Source organism: Canis lupus, chromosome 21 (assembly GCF_003254725.2).
Source record: "Canis lupus dingo isolate Sandy chromosome 21, ASM325472v2, whole genome shotgun sequence".
NCBI lineage: Eukaryota > Metazoa > Chordata > Mammalia > Carnivora > Canidae > Canis > Canis lupus.
Window position 1 is genome coordinate 40586246 of NC_064263.1, and position 25085 is coordinate 40611330.

Here is a 25085-nt window from a genome sequence, read left to right on the forward strand (position 1 = left end):
CCTCCGCCTGCCCTCCCTCCTCATCCAGGCTTTGTCGCCCAGGATCAGCCCCACGGAGCCTGGGAGTTTGGAGGCTGGCCTCGTTCAGAGGCCACTCCCAGGTCAGTCTAGGGGCATCAGGGCAGCAGACAGAGGAAGGGATGCAGCAAATCCATGGGCAGAAGTCACGAGGCAGGATACAGAGTTAATGCTCTTTCACTGAGAGCCCTGACTACTTCTAGAAAACCAGACAGTGCTGGCTATAGGCTTCCTCTTCTCCCTCCCTGTGAGAACCTGCTCTTAGGATGGGCATGATGACAAGTGTTCGTGTCCTGTGAACATAGGCTTATAAGCCACGGCAGGTGGTCAGCCTTGAAGAGGGAGCCCAACCCTCCATCCAACAGATGGAGAAACTGAGGCCCAGGAAGGTGACATTCATGCCCAAGGTCACCCAGCCGTTGGGTAGTGGAGCTAGACTTTGACTTCCAGTCTGGGTCCTTGGGCTCCTTACTTCCAGCCTCTCTCTCGGAGGGCTGTCCGTAACAACATGGCCTTAAACATCTATCTCATGATCATGATCTCATGATCTCATGCTTTGCCAGGTGGGATGGTGGCCGGGTAGGAGCCTGACCTCCTACCGGGTAGGAGCCTCACCTCCTGGATGCAAATCCAGGGTCTCACGGTAGCTGTGACACCATCAGTCCGTTTCCTAACCTCTCTGCTTCAGTTTCTCATCTACTGACCCCCCAGGGCTGCTATAAGAATTAAATGAGTTTATATACACAAAGTACTTAGAAATAGCGCATGGCACAGGGTTAGCTGTCGCCTGTCACCCCCTAGTTCTGGGCTCCTTTGCAAACTCCTATGTGTCACTGTGAAGTTGACACCTCCGTGTTGCTCCACCTGTAGTCAAATCAGCCTGCGGTCTGGTGGTGGGTTAGCAGTGAGCTTGGCTGCAAGATCTTTCTCTGTCTTGGGATCTCTTTCACCAGTGGTGAGACAGCCAATCCAGTAGCTGGCTCCGTGAACATAAGCCCCCAGGAGGTGGGAAGATAAGTGGCTGCGTGCCTGATACCACTCATGGGCCAGGAAGGACATCTACATCCTTGTGCCCAGGAGCACCCCAGGCTGGTGGAGGATCTGAACTGCCTCTTTCTCCCTGGCTGGTTCCGTGCCAGGCAACACTGTGATCTGCCTCCAGGGGACAAGACAAGGCAAGGGGCAGGGAGACACCTCAGGCCACCCTCTCTTCTCTCCTAGGGCCGGGGCAAGGACCCATCTCGGCCTCTGTGACCTTCTGCGGGTTCCCTCTGCCCCCTTCCTCTTTGAACAAACAGTAGCAGGAGAGCAGAGCCCCCAGGGATCCTGCTGCTTTCTCGGCTTCGGCATGAGGTCTAATAAGCCAAGGAAATGAGACCCTTCCCAACTCCTGGCTGCAGGCAACAGGGACACAGCTCTGCCCTGAGGCTCTGGATGATGGCACCTGGGGCCACCTCTGAGCCAACTGCACTCCCAGAGAGAAGTCGGAGTGGGAGGGACAGGGGTGGCAGGGAGGACTACAGACACACGACGGGTATCGCTTTACTTGTCTGAACGCTGTCTGATAAACCACCATCCTCTTCAACATCTCCTGTGGCTGCCAGGAAAAAAAAAAAAAAGTTTCACGCTGGACGTTACCAATTGGTCTTGTCCGCCCTCTGGTGCCAGACCCTGGGCCTGCCAGCCTGGGGCCGCCCTGCCAACATCCCGCGCCACATAGACACAGCCTGACTTACACCAGAGGCCTGCCCGACGCCCCCAGATACAGCAGCCACCCAGTTCTAGTCAAGCAGACACCACCCCTTGTCACCGGCCAGAGAACGCGACACGGATGCATCAGCAGGTTGTCACAGGGGCATGAACTTTGCTCTTTGGGGACCTGACAGGACAGCAAAAGCTCAAAATAAGTGTCTTAGCTGTCCTGACCTGACATTTGGATAGGGTTTCCTTGAAAGGGGAAGAAAAATTCTGGCATGACTCTCTTCCCACTGTGGGTGGGAGGCCAATCCGTGCCTGGCACCTCTGGGACGTGGGGTTGTAGAGTCTCGGCTCCCTCAGCCGTAGGTGACTGGGGGTAGGAAGACCCTTCTGCTCCCCCAGGACCATGCCCCACACTCCCAGGCCAGTGAGGAGTGGGGGGCGAGATGGAGAAAGTGAGTGGCTCCCCTTTGGCCAGTCCCCCATCTGAGAGAGTTCCGCACCATGCCACGCCAGGCCTCAGGGGCAGGGGCCAGTGCAATCCTGTAGGTTTGGTAAGACGGCAATGTAGGTAAGAGCTTGAGCTTTGGGGCCTGAAAGACTCTGGAGTCAGTGGTAAGATGTGGCCCTGCCTTGGGCGACCGACTTACCCCTCTAAGCCTCAGTATCCTGACACACGTAGGCTCACGATACACCTGAGCTGTTACCATTATTACTTCTAGAGGAAGCTCCAGCCTGTTTGGTGCCCACATGGATTCATCTCTTGGTCAAGGAGATGTTAGGAGCGGGCACCAAGTGTGAGTCTGTATCCCACCTCACTCTCCCTCCAGAGGCAGCAGAAGCCGGGGGAGACAGCTCTAGTCTGCTCCTCTGGAGGGGACCCGGGGCGCTTACCAGGACCTCCGATTTCACAGCTGGCCTGTAGATGAAGTTGGACTCCTGGTGGACCATGACCGGTTTGGAGATAGTAGACACGCCAGGGCCTCGTGGAGGCTGAGGGCTTGGGCAAAATGTCTACAAGGGTTAGTTTAAGAGAAACCCGTGTGAAGTCGTGGCGGGAGTGGCCCAGGCTAACCAGGGCACTTGGACGCACATGCAAATTCACGGCATGAGTGAGCCCCCCTGGTTCATTCACCCTGTTGGAGGTGCTCGGGGTGTGATTCTCAGCGGAGAGACAAGAAGTCCATTGGCCAGTGTGTTCTGAGGCCACAGAAACTCCTGGGTGGCTCTAAGAAATCAGAGACTTGAGCCAGAGCCTAGTTACGAGGGTGCCAGCAGCCACTGTCACTCAGAGGATACGCTTTCAAGGCTCGCTATCAGTGACCGTGGGTGCCATCTAGCCTCCTCTCCCCGTAAAGGCTATTTCTTCTGGCCACGGTTCCATTCCCCAGACTGCACACAAAGCATCTGCTGTCCCTGGTGGGTGGGCACGGGGGCTCTGGACACGGGGTGAGGACCGGTAAGAGCAGCACCCGGGAGAGCTGAGGCAATCTGTCTGCTTTGCTCTAATGTGCTCCATCATCTTGGCCAAGACAAATCGAATCGGATCACAGCCCTGCCCAGACTCTTCATGGGTCCCCGCTGACTGCTGAGCTTCTTGGCTTGACCCACAAGGTCCTCATGAGTTCCTCCACCTTCCCCCGCGGCCCCGTGTCTCACTCCTCACCTTCCTCACACTGCCTAACTTCAGCCAGCCTTTCTTGTCTTGATTTTTGCACACGCTCTTTCCTCCCTCTACTTTATCTGCTCAGGTCTTAACTTGGGTGTCACTGCCTTCAGAAAGCCCTCTTTGAGGTTTTCCTCTCCACTCCAACTCATCACAGCACCTGTGTTCCCCCATCTGTCCCCAGATAGGTGACAGTCTCCTGCTTACTTATCTCTTGTCCTCCCCAGATGGTTTGGGCAGGGACGGGGCTACCCATTTTGAGGTGGTTCTCCAGAGCCAGACGTAGTGTCTGGCATCTCGTAGGTGCGCAATGAACACGTTGAATGAATAAATGAAGGACTTAGTAGTATGCTGGGCACACAGGACGGTGCCTGGGGGGTAAATACGGCCCTGAAAACCTTTGTCTGGCAGATCTGGTGTGGCAGGCATGTGTGCCAAGCCAGCACCAAGTGTTTGTTCCCATCACCTGAGGCCTGCTGGTGGCTGGTATGATGTGCAGAGGCAGACATGTGCCCACATGGATTCTGGCTCCTGGAGGAAGTCCCAAGGAGAGGGTTGGGCAGGATCGGTGGTACAAGGACCAAAGTGCTGACATGGGCAGGATGAAGCTAACCTAACAGCAGCCCCCTGGCCCTCAAATCAGGAATAACCCTGACTTTGATATCACCAAATACATTTGGGTCCAGTTCTTCAGAGGCCCCTTGTGTGGGAGGAATTTTGGGAGGAGACTTTCCTGTGCTTTGATAGAGAACTAACAGTGGGAATTTTGTGATTCCTAGAGGAGTCGAGAAAGCTGGACCCTGTTTGGATTCTTGATTCTGACTCAAAAGCCTACAGAATTTACCTCCAATCTCATCTTTGAGCTTCACCCAAATTTTCCTATATCCTGTTCTGTCACTGTCTGCTGAACACCTACTATGTGCCCGCCATTCTCCTAAGTATTAACTTCGAATGAGTTCATGGCTTAACTCATTTGATCCTCCTAACAGGTAGGGGCCATTAACATTCCCATTTTATGCATGAAGAGCCACAGGCTCAGACAGGTGAAGTCACGCATGCCCAAAGTCATCCAGCCAGCCAGGGGTAGAGCCAGGGTTCAAACCCAGGTGGTTCCTCCTCACCGTCTTTATGTTCCCTGCACCTTCCATGCCCTTCCTCCCATCCTTCATGTATTGTCATCCTTCAAGGCTCAGCTCATCAGCTCTCTACTCTGCAGAGGTGCCTTCAACCTCCCGTTAGAATGAATCCTTCCCACAGCAGGTGGCCTGTGCCATTCTATAGCTGAATCGTGTCTGCTCAGCTGCTCATCCCTCAGATGGCCAAGTCCTGGAAAGCACGGGGTGCCAATTTCCTCTGTGTCCCCTTCAGCACTGCTCCACTGCTCCCTTCTCCCCCTCACACAGAGACCCAAGGCTGGTGCTCAATCAATGACTATTGAATCAAATTTGTCGAGGAAAAGCTGCTGCCCATCTGCGTGGGGTGTGGGGACTCACAAGAAGGATATGACCCTCTGGGCCAGGCTATCTCAGCCCCCTGTAAACCTGCTCCTGGCTGGGCTTGGGACAAGACATCCCTGGAACGCACAGACTTCTCTCTGTTAGAGCTATAAGGCTCTGGACCCACCAGAGGTCTAGAGGGAGTCCCTCTGAGAGTCCCCAGAAGCTCAGCCTTGTTGGCACCTGGCACTTTCTTTATTCCCACCTTCCCCCAAGCTCTCCTGAATGCTCTGAGACGCTGATTCTGTTCTTCATGCTGGGATTCAAATCCATGCAGGGAAGGTTAATAAGAATAACTGATGAGGTACTATTGACTGCCCCCTCAGCTGACATGAGCTCCTTTAACTCTGACGAGCCTGGCCCCATGACTGCCGAAGCAGTGTTTTGTTTGTCCCCCCATGGGATCAAAGCTCCATATCTTCTTCCTTGGGGATTGCCTTTTCCAAAACAGCCTTTAGGATTTAGATTAAGAACGATTAATAAGAAGTATGTCTTTTTGAGAAGGATCAATGTTCAGCCTCCTAACATCTAAGGGGAAAAAAACCCCCTCGTCTTTTTATAGTAAATTGGAGATTTCTAGGAACTCTTCGTCTTCATTTTTTCTGCAGCTGGAAGTTGGCCAGAACTTCTGGGTATTATACTTCAAGCCAATATAATTGGCTAACTCCATAGAAAATGGCACTGTAATGTCTTAACACTGCACCGGACAGTGTTATCACTTCATTTAAGGAGCCTAACACTGCTCCACTGCTCCTCCTCCCTTCCTTTTCTCCTGTTAGCCCGGGGATTCATTTCCCATATTCACGGTTTCTTGAGCTTGTATCATTAAGTGACTGGCTGTGACACAGAGCTCTGGCGATTCACTGGCACAGCCTTGCAAGCACTACCTAGAATGCTACCGGCCCACACTAGCCAAGAGGACCAAAGAGAAACCAAGAGACATTGATCCCCAGTAGCTCACCACAAGCATCCCAGGCAATTCACCAGACAGGATAGTACTTCAAAACCAGCAGAAACCACACACATGCGGGGTGGCCACAACATGCAGGATGGGAGTTCATTCCTGGAAAATGGGCTGCCTCCCAGCCTAGCATGCAGAACAGGGGCAGTACCTTGGGGGTGGGTGGGAAGCTCCGTTCAGGAACAGGGGAGTTAGTGGGCTTGCCACTGTGGTTCTTTGCCTCCCAGTCCTCTGTTGGATTTCCTGTGTCCCCAGCACGGAAGGGGTGGTTGCCCAGTGCCTCTTCCAGTGCCGAGGGTAGCGGGCGGGTAGGAGTCAGGTCTTGGGTGGGAATAGATGGTGGGGGAGGGATGGGAATGGGGGGTGGAGTGCGTTGCACCCAGGGTGAAGATGAGGCACTCACACGGCCTGAGGATGAAAGGACAGGGGGTGCAGGGATCTTGGGGGATGGGTTGGAGGGTGGAGGGTGGGGCATCACAGGTAAGGCGGAGGGAGTCTTGGGAGGATAGTAGAACATGTCCAAGGGGATGTCATCCAGGTCAGTGGTGTGGAGGTGCAGCCCGCCTGCGAAGCGTCTCAGGGGTGGGGCCAGGGGAGACACCGAAGGTGGGGGAGGCGGGGGCCCCGTGGTCATCTGGGAGGTTACAAGGAAGTTCTGTAATTTTCTGACTCTTGCTCCACTTCACAATACATTGAGTGTAATGCTTTTCTGTTTCTTTTGCTGCTGGAGACCCACCACCCACAAACCAGAATCATGGGGTATCACTTCTCTGTTACCTGGGTGCTCCAGTGAGCCCAAACCAAGTGGCCAGGAGGGAGCGCCCAAATGCAGGATGGTCCCAAGTTATGCCACATGTGGGTGATATGTAAGGTGACTATACTGTTTATCATCTAAACTGGAACAGACTTGATAGTGAAAGGGGCACTCTTAGCAATTACTCCAGGACAACACACCTAACCCAGACCATCTCAGAGGGGCTAGGACTTGGTGGTGACTCCAGAGATAAGCCCAGAAATATAGATGTGTCTCCCTCCTCAAGAGAGCAAGGCAGAGAGGGCTGGTAGGGGTGGCCCTGGACAATGAAGCTTGCCAGTGGCCACTCTGCCTCCCACTGTCCCCAGAGTGGGTCATTCTAAAGGCAACAGGAGGGCTTAATGTGGAAAGAAGGGCTCTGTTACCTCTGAAATCTCATTATCAGCAGAGGAAATCTGTTCAAGGCGTGTCTGACATAGCCTTTCCACCCAATACTGAATCTTTTCCGATTCCTCAAGGTCTTCTCGCTCTGTCTCAGACACCTAGGACCCAAGGACAGTGCAAAGGGAGAGGACAGAGGGCACACCTGAGTCCCATGTGGGTGGCGCACTCATATCAGTAGCACAGAACCACTTCTTTTTAAAAGTACTGTTGGGTGCACCACCCTCCAGAAAAGACCTCGGCTTGTTCCACCCGGCCCCAAAAGAGGTGGAAACCAAGAGGGAGAGGGTGCTAGGGGATCAGGGTGACTAAAGGCACTTGTAGGCAAAATCAGAGGAGGCGTTTGTAGCATTGTGTGGACCTAGCTGGGATTAGGCTTCCAGGGTCCCCACAAACTCTGAGGTTCTTGTGATTTTCCACGAATGATCCTTTTTTAGGCTCTTAGCACATTCCAAAAGTTTAACTTTGCTCTTTTTCCCTCCTCCAGGCTGCCTTGTCCTCAGAAGTACAAGTTGGATTTTATTTTTAATGTTGTAGCTTATTCGTTCCTAATGGCAGACCTAATGCACTTCACATTTTCCAGGATTACTCTGGTTTTATAATCTAATCAGCTTGGCATTCTGATTCATGGGAGCATTAAAGAGAAGCAGAACAATAATAACATCTCTAATAGCTAGGGAGTTAAGGTCACCTAACTCACCTAGGAAATAGGAATTACCCATGCTGGATGATTGCTTGTGTCATGTCTTAAAGGGGATAGCCTTAGGTACATTTCCAGGTTAAAGAAGCCTAGCCTCAGATCCTTTTTTTTTTTTTAAAGATTTATTTGAGAGAAAGTAAGAGAGAGAGCGAGCGAGAGCATGCATGGTGGGGACAGGCAGAGGGAGAAGCAAATTCCCCACTGAGCAGTGATCCCGACATGGGGCTTGATCCCAGGACCCCAAGATCATGACCCAAGCCAAAGGCAGATGCCTAGTCAACTGAACCACCCAGGCACCCCAGATATATCCTATGTTGACGGAAGCAGCTTCAGACTCATTGCCTGATTAATTGTGGAACAGCCTCAGATACCACTCCTATACAAAGGGTGAGCATCAGACCCATACTCTCAGAGCCAAGGCAGGTTGGAGAAATCTGGCCTTGGACTCGTAACCTGGGTAGAGGGGCCAACCTGACCTAGACCTGATGATAGGTGGCTGGAAGGCTAACTTCAGTTCTATAGTCTAGGCAGAGAGAGGGGTTAGCCTTGGAGTCATACCCTGAGTAGGGAGAAAGACTCCAGAGCCACACCTGGGCTGGACAGGCCTAGTCTTGGACTCATACTCTGCGGGGGCTGAGATGGTGGGGGCAGACTAAACCTCTAGCCAGGTGTGTAAGGGGCTAACCTAAGTGTGACAATCTGGGCAGAGAGGCTAGCCTCATACCCACACCTGAGCGAGGAGTCTAGTCTCTGTTCCAAATATACACCTAAGCCAGAAGCTAGTCTCCATGACCCTGGGCAGGTGGGATGATCCCACATTCCCGACTGAGCAGGGTTCACTCCATCCTTGGACTCCACTTGGGGAAAACAACTCGAGCTGGTCCCCCCAGGAGCATGGTGGGGAACAACCAAACTGTGTCCCTGGGATGCTCACCTGGCCTGTAAGTAGGACACATACCTCCTGGGCCAGCCGGTTTATCTTCAGTTGTTTCTCCTTTTCCAGCATTTCCTCTTTCTCTTTGTAAAGCTTTTGCTCAAACTCTAGTTCCTTCTTATTCTTTCTCAACTCCTGTAGGCTGTCATACTTGGTTTTCTTCTTATCCTTTCCTTTCTGAGCAAATGTGGCAGTGTTTACATGAGAAGGGTTACAAGGTCATGTTGAGGCTGGCACAGCACAGCAAACAGGGCATTCAGTCCACAGACAAGGCCAGAAAACCACCCTGTGGTGAGCCCCTCCCCCAGCGCTGCCCCTCTGTGCTGGGCACTGGACCTCCAGTCTAGGGCAGGCAAAAGGCTGCTTCCAACTGTGGAGTGGGAGACACATGCCTTGTGCCAGCCAGAAGAACTGGCTTATGAGTTCACTAGCTAGCTGTGTGACCTTGGCTAAGTTCTTTGACCTCTCTGGGCCTGATTCACCTCATCTTCAAAACAGAACTACCTTCCCCATAGGCTTGCCATCAGAGCCAATAAAACAACATCTATAAAGGAGCTTTATAAACATGAAAGCACGATATAAATAAAATACATAGTATTTATGGCCTAGTATCTGGGTACATGCCTTCTCCATCAACTGGAAAGAAAGGTGTCTCATGTTCAGGTAACAGAGATGCATCCTGGGAAATTCTACAGAAAATCTGGGGGACCTGGCAGGCCTCATTTGCAGAGAGCCTCTGTCCTAAGCTGTGAGAGGTGGGAGTCAGCCTCAGACCTGAAAGTTCAGAGCCAGGGATGTCAGATTTTGCTCTGATGCTTAAGCTCCAGACCATTTAATCCTATAGAGGCCCTCTGAACTAGGCTCCTGAACTGAGGATTAGTCAGGAACTACAGGACTAGGAGATGAGGAGGGGGAAAAGGATAGCCTAACTGCCTTATACAGACTCTCAGGGTTCAAAAGGTTTGGGGATCAGAGATGCAAAGCAAACAGACTCCTTATTTTTCCCTGTTGGCATTGGACCCATAAAACCTGCTTTCCTGGCTGCTTCTCCCATGGGGTTGCAAGGAAGCCAAGGAGTAAGGAAGGAAGAAAATTAACGTTTAAGGACTGCCTAGGTGCCAAGGAATTTATGCTGATTATCTTATATGTAGGTATCATCCTCACTCTCTTGATGAGGGAGCCAAGACTCAGAGAGGTGAAGTCCCTTGCCAAGTGTCAAACACCTAGCAAGTGGTGGTGCCAGGATGTGGACCTAAGTCTTCCAGGTCCTACGTATTTTCTCCTGTGCCCAGATGAGCTAGCAGCAGCTGGGGGCATGGCAGGAGGGAGGGTCAGCCCCATCACACATGGCACAGAGGACAGAGCTAGCACTCAGCAGAGGGCACAGCAGAGAGTCAACACTCTGGGGTATTCCTCTGGGGTGGGGGAGGAAATTAGCCTGCTCACTGAGCTCACCCCCACCCCCAACAAGCTTTTTTGGGAGTCTTCTCTCAGGATTCTTGAATCATCCCAGCATCCAAGGGCAGGAATGAGGAATTGAGTTGCTCAGCATTAGACACCAAACTTTGTCCCCAGCTGGAGAGGCTTGGGGGTGCAGTTATGGATCTATGAGGAGTCATCCTGCCTCCCGTCCCAAACACAACCCCTACTCCCACGCATAGGCAACGTGCTTTGGAAATGGTCTCCCATCTTGGGCATAGAGGCCCACGCCCAGAGCAGTCTATGAACTCCTTGAGAAAATGATTCTCATTGCCTCAGAGTCCTGCTTGGTTCCTTGCCTACCATGTTGGCTCAGCTGATGGATGAACCCTGCCATCGTGTTATAGATCAGACCCCAATATCCCCCAAGAGGAGGCAAAAAACATTCTGCCTAACGGAAGCTTGCTAGAATAAGGGCATGACTCCTCGCAGGGCCCACCATGATAGGAACGGCCATTCGATGAGTTAACAACAAAACCCCCTCAAAACTACCAGTGCTAAGATTTTAGAGCCAGGGCTCGTGGATGGGGCAGGCAGATATGACAGTTTCTGTCCCTCTTCCAAGAAAGCAGCACCTGTTTACTGAAGCAGGCGGTTAAATTGTTCCATAGCATTGTCTACTGACCTCATACTGGCGCCCAGTGTACAGTTGCGTGTGAATCCGCCTCCCCTGGGGGACAGCGGGCTCCTGCTAGTAGAGCTGGTTTGCATGATTTAGTGAGAAGCTTCGTCAGAACCATGCACCCTTCAGGCTCTGATGCGGACTCTGTGGGGCTACAGGCCAGGGGACCTTGGGCCCCAGAGGGACTTACTGCCAGATTGGGAATAAAAGATATTGAATCTTTATCTTTTCAAATAAGGGAAATTTTGTGCATTGGTGATCATGGCTGTAGATGGCCACGTGTACTACCTGGGGACTAGCTGCTGGGAGACAACCCGTGTCACAGACTCTAGAGAAAGTGACAATGGATTTTCAGAGCCAGCACGAGGGATGTGATTCTATTGTCTGTTTAAGCTGTCAGTTCAATTCATGGCAAATAGTCCTTTCGGTCTGGGAGGAAAGGCACATGGGCTGGATGTGCTCTTGCTTTACCTAGAAGCAGTCTTTCTCTCTTTTGGAAGTGAAATGAAAACAAAAATACCAGCTATTCAGGTATATTGAAGGAATGAATAGAGGGAAACAGGTCTGCTTCTTTACCAACACCAATTTCTAAGTTACAGGATTTCCTGTGGGAGGTGTGTGTGTGTGTGTGTGTAGGAGATGCTAGTTCTCTTACATTTGCCTGGTTATTAGTATCTGGAAAAGATTTTACCTATCCATCTACTTTTAATTACTTTTTTTTCCAGCAAAATCCTGTGTGCGTGTGTGTGTGTGTGTGTGTGTGTGTGCACGTGCACTGTCCTCTCTAGGTGAGTTCTAGTGGAGACGGTGCATAGAGAATTAGATATCTAACCCAATGAGACATCCTAAGCCACAGAGTCAGGCTGTAGGATGAAAAAGGCAGTCTTATGAGAGTGGATCCTTTCTGAGACCATAGCAGGGAGAAAAAAAAAAAATCCCCCATGGTGCTCTGTCCTAAGTTGATTCAATGTCATATAAATCATGATTTGTGTGCCTAGGTAAAGATGCTAACCTCTGTCAGAAATAGTATTGCTGGCTATTTTTTTACTGTGTTGGAGGAAGCGGATAGATGTTTCTGGAACATCAGATATTCCCGTTTTACAGGCAGGGAGAAGCTATATAATCATCAAGATCAGCTAGCTGCACTGCTTTGGTTTCTGGGGAGCCAATATTTTGTGAGAAAGACCCAGTCGAGTGATAACACCTAAATTAGTTCACCAAGATTTATGCTGATGCCCGATTTCCAAATGCCAAGTCATCTCAAATATCCAATCTACAGATATTAACAGCGGCGTTTTCATAATCAAATGCCAAAGTGATTTAGCAAGAAAAAGGACGAGAGCCTAATGGGGCCTGGAGATACAGTAATAAGGTTTAGAGAGAAAATTCAAGGCCCCAGAGACCAGGAAAATGCATTACCCTGGCACATGCAGATATTTCTAGGAGTTATGATTGGTGTGGCTCTTAGTCTCAACTCGAGGCAGCAAATCCCTGCCTGGCAGCCAATCTGTGTCTGGCACGCTTGGTCTTGTAACCTGTGCTGTGGACACCCAACCTGATATTTCACTCTGTCTGTCCATGGCTTCTGGTCTTGGCCCTCTGGTTCTAGTTGACAAGAGGAACAAAGTGGAAGCTTCCTGCTGTGGCCCTGCCCCTGCCCTGTGCCTCCTGGGCGGTGCCAGATGGTACTGGGGCAGCTCTCACCCCACGAATCCTTTCCCCCCACAACGCTTCTGTGACGGCGCCCTGCCATTTGACGTCAGACGGCCAGGGAGGTGCAGACAGGGTCCCCCTCCAAGTGAACAGGCCGGATTGCATCGTTTAGGATTGACAGGAAAAGCAACGATTCTTGGAAAGGCCAAGACCCACAGCAAACTCTGTGGCAAGCGGCACAGCACTCAGTCTCACGACCTACCTTCCGGATGGTCGGGAACTTGCCATCATAACGATAAAACCACCCAAAGGCTATGAGAACACAGAGAACAAGGAGATGAGACGCAGTTCAGCTCAGCCGGAGCATCCGCAGGCAGCAGCCCGGAGTTGGCATCTCAGGGAACGCGGGGCGCTGTGAGCTGACAAGTGGCACTGGCAACCCCCACAGCCAAGCGGCGCCCGAGCGCTGACCCTCTGCCCCCCTGGCCTCAGTGGGGTACCACGGTGGGCCCCGCGCTGCCTGCGAGAGGCCCTGGTTCCCTAGTAGGCCCCACCAACTGCTTCTCCCCGGGGGGCGCTGGCTTCAGAAGCCGGTGCCAGAAAATCGGAGACCGCCCTTGCGGGAGGGTGAGCTTTTTCCAAGCCACAGCTGCAGCCTGCTAACTAACGCAGGGCCCTGCCAGAAGAGAATGGGGCCTCTCCTGCCTGCTGTCTCATCCTTCTGTCCAAGGAATGGCCCCAGACAAAAGAAAGCCTGGGGTTGTGCCTGGAACGGCTGTCACGCAGAACAAAGCTGCCTTGTGTCACAGTGCGGGCCACGTGCCCCACTTTCGATGTTGAGGGAAGCGGCGATGACCGGGGTTGGCTCTGGGAAAGGCAGCGCAGGTGGCAGTGGGCAGATCTGCCCCCCCAGAAAAGCAGATCCCTACTAAGGCCAGATCACCAGGGCGCCTGCCCCTTGCTTTCCCCAGGCAACAGCATGACAGGGAAACCCCTTGAACCTCAAACTCCCTGGGCCGGCAGTGATCCCTTAGAGAATCACCCACCCTGACCAGCCTGAGTTCTAGAACAGGATCTCGAACACCTTCTGCTGGACCAAGTACTACCCACTTCCTTGCTGGATCTGGGGATACCTAGGGAGTCCGGGGGAGAGGCCAGAGCAGCAAAGGAAGGACCTGGGCTCCGGCAGGGCAATCCTTAAATATCTGAACCGCGGCCTCAGCAGTTCTGGTGCGCATCAGCGGACGTTTCAGCTTGGCCCCGGTCCTGTCTGGAGGTGTTGCATGAAGCTGGGCTCGCATGGGCTGCGCACGGTGCCCTGGTGGCCGTCGTGCAGGCCGCCCAGAGCCGGGGGTCCCCAGAGCCGCGTGTCTGCAGGGCCAGCAGGAGGCGGTGCGCAGGGGAGCAGAGCAGCGGGCCGGGAGCAAGCAAAGCGGGGGGGCAAACCTGCTCTCCCTGCTCCTCCGTGCCTCCATCTGGGTCGTCTGCTGGCTCAAGCTCGGGCTCCACTCCCTGATCGGCTACCCAGGAAAAGAGAGGAGGCTGGTGAACCGACAGGCACTCAGGAGACAGGGAGGCCAGTGGTGCTTCCCCTGAGGACCTCTAGCCGGCTCCCTCTCTGGAAACTGTGAGGTCAGGCGCAGGATCGAGGCTTAGGTGCCCCGAGCAAGACGGCCTGGCTCTGCGATGGTGCACGCAGGGCTTGCAACCCCGGGAGCTTTAGTTCCTGTCTGTAAGATGGGGATGGGACGCCTGGGTGGCTCAGTGTTGAGCATCCATCTGCCTTCAGCTCAGGTGGTGATCCCAGGATCTGGGATCGAGTCCCACATCAGGCTCCCCGCAGGGAGCCTGCTTCTCCCTCTGCCTGTGTCTCTGCCTCTCTCTGTCTCTCATGAATAAATAAACAAAATCTTAAAAAAAAAAAAAAAAAAAAAAAACCAGGGGCCTTGGATCAGACAGGCAAGTGAGGAGCTTTTTGCAGGGCATTCAGTTGACACTTGGGATGTGAGGGACAGAGGATGGGACTATCTGAGTCTTATACGCGAGTGGTGCTTACAGTGGAAGAACAGACCCTACTGGTTGCTCCCTCCCGCCTTGGGAACTCTGGGTCCCCGGGGGGATGTTGGAGCTACGTAGGCAGGTTGGAGACCCCAAGGAGGTGAGGAGATTCCAAAGGGTAGAGGAGAGACGTGAATTCTGACATCACGTGGAGAATGGCAAAGCATCCATTCCAGTGATTTCCAACCCGGACTTTGGCCTCCCTAGGACTGTGGAAGGTAGTGCAGGGCTCTGCTGTGAGCTGCTTATTCATATTTCAGATATTAATTAGAAGGACTTGCCCATTCATCTATGAAAAGGCTGTAAGTTCCTTTGCTTTCAGCTCAATTTGTGTTTACTCAACAGTGGAACACTGATGCTTTCTTGCAAACAAGAATGACTCCTTAATACAACAATAGGAAGACAAATGATTACTGAATGGTTTGATAGGAAAAAAATCTCAACTTCTAAACCCTGGGGTCTGTTGGGGGCAGAGGCTAATTGACGGGGTCCTTGATGGAGAGAAAAGCCTAGAAATATCTTATTTAAACCTCTTCATCTCCCAAAGCTCCTTTCAACTTTGGGATCCTTAATCCCTCTCCCTCACTGCTTTGAGTAAAGAGAGCTCTTCTGGGGCCTCTGTGACAATCTGTCCTGGGTCAGCAGAATGTTGGGGTTCTGCTGGGTTGGCCATGGGGAGGCAGGCATTGCCCCTGGGACAGTGATGGTGAGAGGAGCAGCCAGTTCCATGCATATCGTTAGGATGAGGGATTTCCTTTTTCAGGCCAAGAGATGCTCCACACTCTTTCCTGTCTGCTCAAAAACGTGTGCCCCTGCCTCTCACGGGCACAAAGCCCTGAGTCAGGTATAACCTATTGGCTAACTGGGCCCCAGAGCTAAAGAGTGGCCAGGGAGGAGCCAGCAGTGGCCTGGTCCCTGGTGGCCCAGCACAACATGGACTGTTCCAGCCTCCCAGGGATGGGGAGAGAGGCAAGAATGGAGCTGGCTCGGAGGCCTTCTTGCATCTCCTGACTTATTTCTCAACAAGATGGAATTGCCAGTGCATATGGGGGATGGATGGGAGCAGCAGCTGCCCCAGCTCAGGCAGACAGGCTTGGGGCATTAATCCCATGCTTTGCACATTCCTCAGAAAACATTTATATCTTCAAGCAAAGGGAAAGTTCTTGCTCCTTTATTCAAGAAGATTGATTTGGTTTAAAAGCACTAAATAAATAGCTAGCTAGAGAAAGGGTTTTTATTTTTTATAGTTCCTGAGAGGATGTGTTTGCTCTGAAGCCAAGACCCAACTTCTAGAAAGGTACTAAATTGGCTAGGATTACTTTCATGAGAAGCAATTAAAATCGATTTCTCTCCTTCTGAAGCTCCTCTTTCACTCATAAGAGCAAATTAGCTCCCTGTCTAAAACAGATTATTCACCAGGAATTTAGCTCTGGCCACATCCTCAACTAATACCAAATGTCAGGGAGGAGGCTGATGAGAGCTCGCTTTGTCCTTCTGAGAGGACCCTGAGATGACACCATACCCTGCTGCCAGGAAGGAATGTGCTGGCAGGTATCTGCCTCGCCCCAGGGAGGGTGAAATGGGACCACCCAGATGCCCTGTCCAACCTCTTCATTGACCCAAGTGGACTGTGTTGGCAAGATGACGTCCCTCTAGGGCTCAGGTATGATCCAAAGTTGGGGCCAGAGTTGTCCAGACCCCATCACAAGATGCCGAATGGCTGTGACACAGGAGAGATGGGGAATCTTGGTTCTTAAGTATATAGATTCACCCCATATCTACAGGTTCCCAGGTCAGCTGAGCACAATCAGCCGCAGTAGAACTGGCCCTTTGTCATGTAAAGTGAGAGTAAGGCTCAATCTGGAATCCTGGACTCCTGATTACTATGGCCCCCAAGCTACCTTACTTGGCTTCCTACCACCAGCCAACTGGAGAAGCATGAAGACTGAGCCCCCACTTTGCTCTGGTGGTGTGAGCTGCCCCTTGAAAAGACATCCTGCCAGTTGGGGTTGAGAACAGGTGGACAGGGGAACAGGTGGTGGAGGCCTGGCCTGAAATTGGAGGTAAGAACCCAGGATAGATGAAGAAAGGAGGGGTGAAGGGCAGAGGGAGCTGAGGCCCCAGGATGGCCACAGTTTGGATCTCAGAGGGGTCTCAGTCCTCTTCCTGACTCCATCCCTGAAGGGATATGACCATAGCCTACACACAGGGATGCAGGTGGTAGGGGCGCTTCAGGTAAGCTCTCCCCACAGTACGCATCAGCCCTGGACCACCAGAGTTTTCTCCAACATGAGCATTTCCCCTCTTTCTGGCTGCTGTTGCACCCCGCTCTGACTCAGAATCAGGTGGGATGTGGACATGACACCCAGCAAACTGAGATGATGATCCCATGAGCAGCTCACTTTTGCCACAGCTCTCCATTCCCTGGTCAGCAGCGCAAAGGCATGGGGAGAGGTCCACCTACCTAAATCTATGTTGTGGGCGAGAGCCTGGCAGCAGGCTCCCAGGGACAGGGGGGCAGACAGATCCCACCCATCCCAGTGCCCCGGCAGATGGCTGCCCCTCTATGAAGAAGATGCAGCCCAAGGAGCCACGGACTCTTCACCTGGGGAAGTGGTGGTGAGTGGAGGAAGACCAGCATCTCTTTCTACATACTCCTCAAACCCCAGGCCCCAAAAGGAAGCCCCCTCCCGCAGCACATGATACGTACACTTAGGCTTGCGAAGGGGTATTGGGTGCACCTCTGCGGTGATGGTTTTAGGTGAGAGCAGCTGTTCCTTTGAGCCCCAGTCTTCTTCCCACTGCTTCTTAAACTTCTCCTCCTCTTCCACAATCCTGAAATAAGATCCCCATGCCTGTGACTGGGGTCAGGATTTTTACAGGCCCGCCCTCTGTCTCCTGGGAAACCCTAAACAGCCCGGGAAGAGGTCACGTGGCTCTAGCTATGCTGAAGAAAACAAAGTCCCTGGTACTCATCGTCGTAATCTGCATCGAGTGTGAATGTTACCCTGGGAATTACAAGACCACTTTCTAGTTACCCTAACACGATGGGCTTTACTAGAACTATGGAATGGCTACAGATAAAGGTGATCCACCAGGGGACAAGAGGGCCAGGCAAACCGGGCCTGGAGGTGGCCTCTGGCGGGCCACAGTCCCGAGAGCACACTCATGTCTGCACACTGACACGTGTGTGCAGGCATGGGAACCCAGGCACTCACTGCTCCATCTCCTTCCGGTATCTTTCATTCTCCTCTGCTGCCTTCTGGGCAATTTCCTTTTTCCTTCTGAAACACAAATTCATGGCATGTTGGAGTCTATGCAAGAGACATAGAACATCCAAGATGGCATGCTGGAGACTATGCGAGAAAAGTTAACTCTTCCTTGGAGCCAATTCCTGATTTGAGAAAGGTTTAAAATCTTTCTTCCAGGCTCCCATCCAAGGATGCCTGGACCAGATTTGGATGCTGGAGAAACAGGTCCAACAAAATCTGGGCCCCGTGTATGGTTTTGTCTGGCACTGCTGAGCGGAGATTCTGTGATGCCAGGGATGGGAGGCAGATCAACACAGGCCCCACTCTATGTGTCTACCTCCAAACACTTAGATAAAGTGACTGATGACAGGCAGGGCCTGGCTGGAGTGAGGTCCTCCAGGAAGAGGACCCTAGGCCCCATGTAGTCAGGGCTGCTGGCCAAGGCCAGGGCAATGGGCAGAGGTACCACCAGGGCTGGTTCTCCAGGCTCATTCTGTGATGGAGAAAAGAGGTGAAGATCCTGTTCACCTTCCTTTCCCAAATTCCTTTTACACTCTTAGAATGTATCTGGAGTTGACTGTGTGTGTGTGTGTGTGTGTGTGTGTGTGTGTGAATGGCTCACACCATTTATTCTTTCAGTCCATGATCTCGATCAGCTCCAGGAAGAGGGGCCTTATTACCACAGACAGGTATGAATCCCAGCTCAGCCATGTGTGCCTTTATTCACAAGTGGTTTACCCTCTCTGCGTTAAGACCTCTCAGTCTCCTCACCTGTAAAATGGGTGAATATCATCTATCTTCCCGAGCTATTGTAGGAATTAAGTAAAACGTGAACAAGGCCCTGACACAAGACCAGCCACATGACTGATACTCAACAAATGTTAGCTACTTAGTGCTAATAGCATCCTCATCTTCCATACTCATGGGTTTTGGAACTCAGGGGCTCTCCTCAGCTGCAGGGAAGAGCTTGGTGGTCTGGCAGCAAGGGATGGCTGCACTGACCACCACTGAACCCATGTGATCTGAAGACAGGCCTCAGGGGGGCAGGATGAATCTGGCCCAGGACTCAGTGGGCAGGGAGGGTCGGGGAGGAGCATCCCGGCTGGCCACACTTACTGTCGCTCCATCTCCTGCTGCTCCTGGAGGATCTTGTTGGACTCCATAGCCAGCCGCTTCTGCATGAGAAGCTCCTGCCGCTGCAGCTCACGCTGCCGTGCCTCCTCCAGCCGCTCCCGGTCTGTCAGGAACAGCTCCCGGCCCTCAGGGAGTGAAAAGAGGCCCCTTACTCAGTCTCCTGGGGAGGAACCTGGGTACCCACTGCCACAGCCCTGGGGACCAAGATGCAGGTTGTCTTCACTGTGGCTCCTGCCGTCTCTGAGCAAGCTTCTCCTGGCTGGGCAGAGATCTCTCCCTCTGCTCTCTCAGAGCTTTAGGAATAGAGACCCTCTGGCCTTTCCCGGGAGTGTGTGGCAGAGATCAGGGGTCTGAATGGCTGGGGCTGGAGGTCAGAGTTTAGGGCCCCCTATCGGGTCATCCTGGACTTACAGCTCCAGCTACAATGGAGATGGTCAGGCTGCGGCTACTCTTCAGCACGTTCACGGCCTGGGGGGAAAAGCGGACGGTTGGCTGAAGCCTGACAGATCAGGGCGGTCAAGGTCTCTAGAGAGCACAGATGGTCTCAGACCGAGGCAGGGAGAGAGGGGCACGAGAAGTAGAGGGCAGACGTGAAAACGACCAGTAGCTGAACACCCCACCTCTCACCTCCTTGTGGTCCAGGTTGGAGAAGTCGATGCCATTGACTTCGACAATCTGGTCCCCTGCCTGGTGTAGAAAGGGAGAAGGTTCAGCGTGTTTGCACTATCTGTAAGCCCACTCATCTGCACGAAGGGCTTCCCCTGGTGGCCAGGGTCAGATGTTGAGCCTTCAAGTGGCTGCACCTCAACTCTTCCTGATGAACACAGCAGTTAGAAAGCTCTGATTGGATCCTCTCAAGGTGCATCCACCTCATGTCTCTTTTATCAGTGGTCAAATATTATACTACTAGAGGTTCATTCCTTTGGCTTAATTTATGACATTTGCTTCAAAAATGTCATAAATCAGCTTGTAGACACAGGAGCCCTTTGGTTTCTCATATAGCTGAGGCTGTTTTGAGCCATGATAATAAATTGTATAACAGGTAACATCCATCAATCACCTACTATGTGCCAGGCACTGTTTGAAGTATATGTATTAATTAGCTTAATGAATTAATCCACACAATGACCCTAGAAGGAAGGCTATGCCCCCATTTTATAGGAGAGGAAACTGAAGCATAGCAACAGGAGGTAACTTGTCCAGAGTAGAGAGTAAGAGCTCTGGCTCTGGCCTCAGACCACCTAGGTTTGAATCCCAGCCCTATTACACTTATTACGTGATCTTATTATCACTTATTACACGATGTGAAAAATCACATACTCTCTCCAAGTCTCAGTTTCTCCATCTGTAAAATGAGGATAATGACACTACCTAATTCTCAGAGTTCTTCCAAATTTTAAAGACTTAGAACAATGTCCGACCCAGGAAACACTCAGTGAACATCAATTCTTTATTATTACTACATTCCCAAGCTCAGGAGCAAAGGCTCTTGGAGCTGGAGAAGACTGTAGAAAGGTCAAATGTGAAGCTTTCCTTGGGGGCGGGTAGGAATCATAGCCAGTGGCTGCTGGGAGAGGGCTGTGTGGGAAGGCCCGTGCCCCTGTCGCTGTGTGATCATCGTCTGACCCCTTACCCCACTGGGGCCGTGCCAGAGTCACTTACCTCTAACCCCACCTCGGCAGACAGGGAGCCAGGCTTCACGTGGCTGATAAAGATGCCGGGTTTCTGGACGGGCCCACTGGAAATGCTGTGGAAGAGATGGGAAATCAGGTGAGGCTCCGCTCATCCCTGCAGCATTGTTCATTGTCAGTGTCCTGTGCTCTCTGCCTGCATGTCCTGTGCTCTGGCCCCTGAGGCTCCAGGTCACCCAGGAGGCTCAGCACCCGTGGTGCTCCATTCTTCACCTGTCCAGCCTCATTTCCCTGTGGCAACCGCCACAAAAAAAATATTTGTAATTCCCACTATCCAATCCCTCACCCAATATATGGCACATGCCGTTTCGTCTCTCTTTCTAGTACTTCCCTATTCATTCCTTAAGACTCAAATGCTATCTCTTCTACAAGGTTCTCACCAAGTTCCTTCGTCTCTCCCAAGCCTCAGCTAGCTGCTCCCTCCTCAGCGCTCCTAAGATACTACACTAAGAATGGCATTTGTGCCATTATTTCCTCCTCTCACACCTGTGGCAGGCATCACTAATCGATCACAGCACTCTTTTCTATCAAATCTAGATACAGCCTTACAGTTCTTTCCAAAGCACAGGTGACCCTGGAACAACACGGGTTAGAACTTCATGGGTCCACTTATATGTGGATTTCTTACAGTATAGCACTGTAAATGTATTTTCTCTTCCTCGTGATTTTCTTTTTTAAGATTTTATTTATTTATTTGAGAGAAAGAGCACAAGCAGTGGGAAGGGCAGCAGGAGAAAGAGAAGCCGGCTCCCCAGCTGAGCAGGGAGCCCAATGCGGGGCTCAATCCCAGAATCCCAGGATCACAATCTGAGCCGAAGGCAGGTGCTTAACTGACTGAGCCGTCCAGGTGCCCCTTCCTTATGATTTTCTTAACAACAGTTTCTTTTTATAATATGTAAAACACAAAAGATGTGTTAAGCAACTGTTTATGTTATCAGTAAGGCTTCCAGTCCACAGTACACTATTAGTGAAATTTGGGGAGAGTCAGAAGTTTATACATGGATTTGGGATGATGCAGGGGGTCAGCGCCCCTGACCCTTGTGTTGTTCAAGGGCCAACCATAGTACTTGAGGCCGCGACCACTAATTGATTAGAAATAGCACAGTACGGGAGATCTATCTGCCATCTCTGACGCAAAACACAACTCCAGCAGAGCGCTTGCCACTCTACGCTGTAGCTCTTCAGCGGCTGGCTTCCACATTCACTGTATTCTATCTTGTAATCTCTTAGGAAGGAGGGACTTTATACCACTTATGCTTGGCAGAAAAGTGTTAAATAAATGTGAGTGGATGGGAATAATTTGAAAAACTTAATAACAGCTGACGTTTAACAGCTGCTCACTACCTACTAGGCACGAAGCTGGTACTTCTGTGATCTCCTCCGTCCTCACAACAACTAGTTTTGTGGGGATCCTAGGCTCAGAGTGGCTAAGCGACTAGTCCAAGGTTCTAGAGCTCATAGGTGCCAGAGCAGGGGCTGGAAACTGCATCTATAACTGTGGCACCTGTGTGCTTAATAAGACCACCCCACGTGGCCTGATGCCTGTTTGCAATTCCCTGGCTGCTACTGAAGGAAGCCCACAAGGTAATAAATGACCAGGGAACCGTAACAGAGATCATCACTCGGACAGGCTCCTTTTGCAGTGACTGAAGCCCACCAAAGGAACGTGGGTCTGCTTTTGGGCTTCAGCTTCGTCATCTGTAAAATGGGCCTGTTAAAACTGTCCCTCTGGCCTTGGAAGGCTGTTGTGAGGCTCAGAAATCAGGCGCCGAGAAGTGTCATCTCTTCAGAAGCAGCAGTGAGAGAGGGGGAGGGGCTTAGGGGTGTACTGGGGTCTCTCAGTCATGAGTGACCCTCAGGGCAGGCCTGCCACCTACCTGCAGCCAAGGCCCCGGGATCCCACCAGGCTGATGAAGACCTTCTTCTCCTTGTTTTCCCGACTGCCGGGGAAGCTCAGGGTACTCCGCCCACCCTGGAGGAAGTATGAGATAAGGGTCACTGGGTGTCCAAGAGGCTCTTGATTTCACAAAGCCCTTTAGAGCAAGCACCGCTATCCCCACATGAGACTGCTCACTGATATATCCCTGGGGGGTATGTCTGCACCAGCTGGACCTGGCTGAGGGCCCAGCACCCTCAGGGACCTTCTGGATGCCCTCGGAGCCTGTCTGAAGCTCCTGAATGCACATCTCTGGGGCAACCCTCCCTTTGGGACTAGCTGCCCTTCCCTGAAGACAACCCCATCCAAACCCCAGCACAGGTGGCCCTGACCCTTACCTCGGATTCTGACACAAACTGATCCACGTACTGCCATTTGAGGGGTTCGTCAGGAGAGCTGGTGGGAAGGGGAAATAGAAGAGCAGTCATTAGAGAGAGATGTGTGAGGAGCCAGGCTCCAAATCCAGATCTGCCCGTCTGGAGCCTCCAGCCACCTCTGGCCCAGAAGCAGTGCTGGCCGGGCTGACGCCGGACCCCACAGCCAATCCCAGGACCCTGCGCCCACAGGGAAGAATCGCAGAGGAGGGTCCTGCTCACCTCTTCACAGGAATCAGGCCAATGTCTGTGGGAGAAAGGCAAGGCAGTTAGCACGGCTCCTATGCCCTCCCTTCCTCCCCCAGGAGCCAGGGACCCCGCTGCCTACCCCACCCTAGCCATGCCCCCCTCGAGTGCCCCCTGCCCTCTGGCCTCACTCACGTCTCACTTTGATGGACACAGTCTTCTTGGTCCTGATAAGGTTGATGACCTCCTCGTGGGTGCAGGAGGAGATGGAATATCCGTTGATGCGCACGATCTCATCCCCTACCTTGGCCACAGACGGAGGGAATGGGCACCAGGTTGAGGGGGCCTCAGGCAGCTGGGCAGGCTTGCCCCAGATGCTCTGGGCCTGCTCTCCGGGAAGAGGGACGCTGACCACACCTTCCCTCAGAAGAAACCTTGGCATGGACCCTAGTACTTTGTTATAACCAACGCACTCTCCATTAGTCTAAAGGATCCCATGGTAGTGACACTTCCAAGCAGTCTTTCTGACCCATTTTGCAGATGGGAGCACCAACACGGGAGGTGAAAGGCACAGAGAGTGGGCAGCAGAATGGAACTAGAACTCGGGACTCTGTGCCCTCATTTCAGTGCCCCCCTTTTTAAAGATTTTATTTATTTATTCATGAGAGACAGAGAGAGAGAGAGAGAGAGAGAGACAGGCAGAGGGAGAAGCAGGCTCCCTGTGGGGAGCCCGATGTGGGACTCAATCCCAGGACTCTGGGATCATGACCTGAGCCAAAGGCAGACATTCAACCACTGAGCCACCCGGGTGCCCCTTCAGGGCCCCTTTTGCCCCACTGGGTCACCATCAGGATCTGGAACCCATGCAAAGGACACCCCTTCACCTAGATTCAAGCAGCTCTTCCTTGGCCTTTGCCCCACCCCGCCCCAAGGAGCAAGCTCCCCAGTCTTTGTTAATCACTGTAACGCCGTAAGTGAGTCAGGGCGGGGAACTTCTATGATTCCTGATTCAAGTTCGCATCACTGACACACATGCAGTTTCTTTCTTCCCACCCTGTGGAAGCTCAGTGGACATTTTAACTCAGCCACAGCCCTGGCCTCTGACCCCCATGCTGGGCGAGCAAAGAACAGTGAATAAACACAAGGCTTTGGTGTCAGATGTCCTGGCTTCAAAACCCTGCTTCTATTCTCATTAGCTGAATGGTCTTGGGCAATTCTTTTTTTATTTATTTTTTATTTTTTTTATTACTCAAAAAAAACTTCATTATTTATTTAGGTTTCTGATTCTGTGCTTGTGCCTTCAAGACTTTCACAATGATTTCCTGCTCTTCAATAGGGAAAGCATGCTTGATCCTGTCAACAAACACACAGCACACATGGAACCACCATAACCCCTGCTGCTGTGTTTCTTCATTTTAGACCTTTTAAGAACTCTAGGTACCTGGGCACCCTGATGGTGCACTTGGTTAAGTGTCTGACTCTTGGTTTCAGCTCAGGTCATGATCTCAGGGTCATGAGATCGAGCCCCACATCGGGCTCTGCACCTAGTGAGGACTCTGTCCCTCCCCCTCTGTTCCTTCCCCACGCTCTCTTGCTCTCTTGAATAAATAAATAAATAATCTTAAAAAAAAAGAACTGTAGGTGTCACAGCACAAACTCCTCAAAGCTGGCCTGAGCACATGCCACATGCAGAGTTTGGTGCTTTCCTACTCTTCTTGGTCTAAAGGTAAATGATTCTATTAGCAGGGGTTCAGAGCAGCCTAGTTTTGTTCAAGGCTGTGCTATAGGATGGCCTACAACTGTGTGTCAAATGCTGGATCATTCTGAATGTCTATGGATGCTGTCCCCAGAAGAGGAAAAAGGACCTTGTGCAAGTCTCTTGAACCTTCTGAACCTCAGTTCCTCTCATCTGTAAAATGGGGAAATGTTCTGGTTGCTTCGAGAAGTGCTGGCCTACCTGTACATGTAGGCCAGCCAGCACCTGGTATACCATCAGTAATCAATAAATGGTCATTATTGTTATCATTAGTTGG

At 51.9% G+C, this 25085-nt stretch overlaps 1 protein-coding gene across 1 annotated transcript in view; it reads right to left on the reverse strand.

Moving 5' to 3' along the window:
- Nucleotides 1-25085, reverse strand: part of USH1C (USH1 protein network component harmonin) — a 44889-nt gene that overhangs the window by 8518 nt on the left and 11286 nt on the right. The window contains exons 5-20 of the mRNA XM_025459660.3: nucleotides 23248-23356; nucleotides 23089-23113; nucleotides 22831-22888; nucleotides 22434-22528; nucleotides 20528-20612; nucleotides 19493-19552; nucleotides 19277-19333; nucleotides 18848-18990; nucleotides 17699-17764; nucleotides 17191-17315; nucleotides 12685-12734; nucleotides 8693-8845; nucleotides 7019-7135; nucleotides 5991-6473; nucleotides 2611-2730; nucleotides 1565-1615 (exon numbers count right to left, since the gene is read on the reverse strand). Of these exons, the coding sequence (XP_025315445.1) occupies nucleotides 1565-1615; nucleotides 2611-2730; nucleotides 5991-6473; nucleotides 7019-7135; nucleotides 8693-8845; nucleotides 12685-12734; nucleotides 17191-17315; nucleotides 17699-17764; nucleotides 18848-18990; nucleotides 19277-19333; nucleotides 19493-19552; nucleotides 20528-20612; nucleotides 22434-22528; nucleotides 22831-22888; nucleotides 23089-23113; nucleotides 23248-23356 (1797 nt within the window). The remainder of the gene's footprint in view (nucleotides 1-1564; nucleotides 1616-2610; nucleotides 2731-5990; nucleotides 6474-7018; nucleotides 7136-8692; nucleotides 8846-12684; nucleotides 12735-17190; nucleotides 17316-17698; nucleotides 17765-18847; nucleotides 18991-19276; nucleotides 19334-19492; nucleotides 19553-20527; nucleotides 20613-22433; nucleotides 22529-22830; nucleotides 22889-23088; nucleotides 23114-23247; nucleotides 23357-25085) is intronic.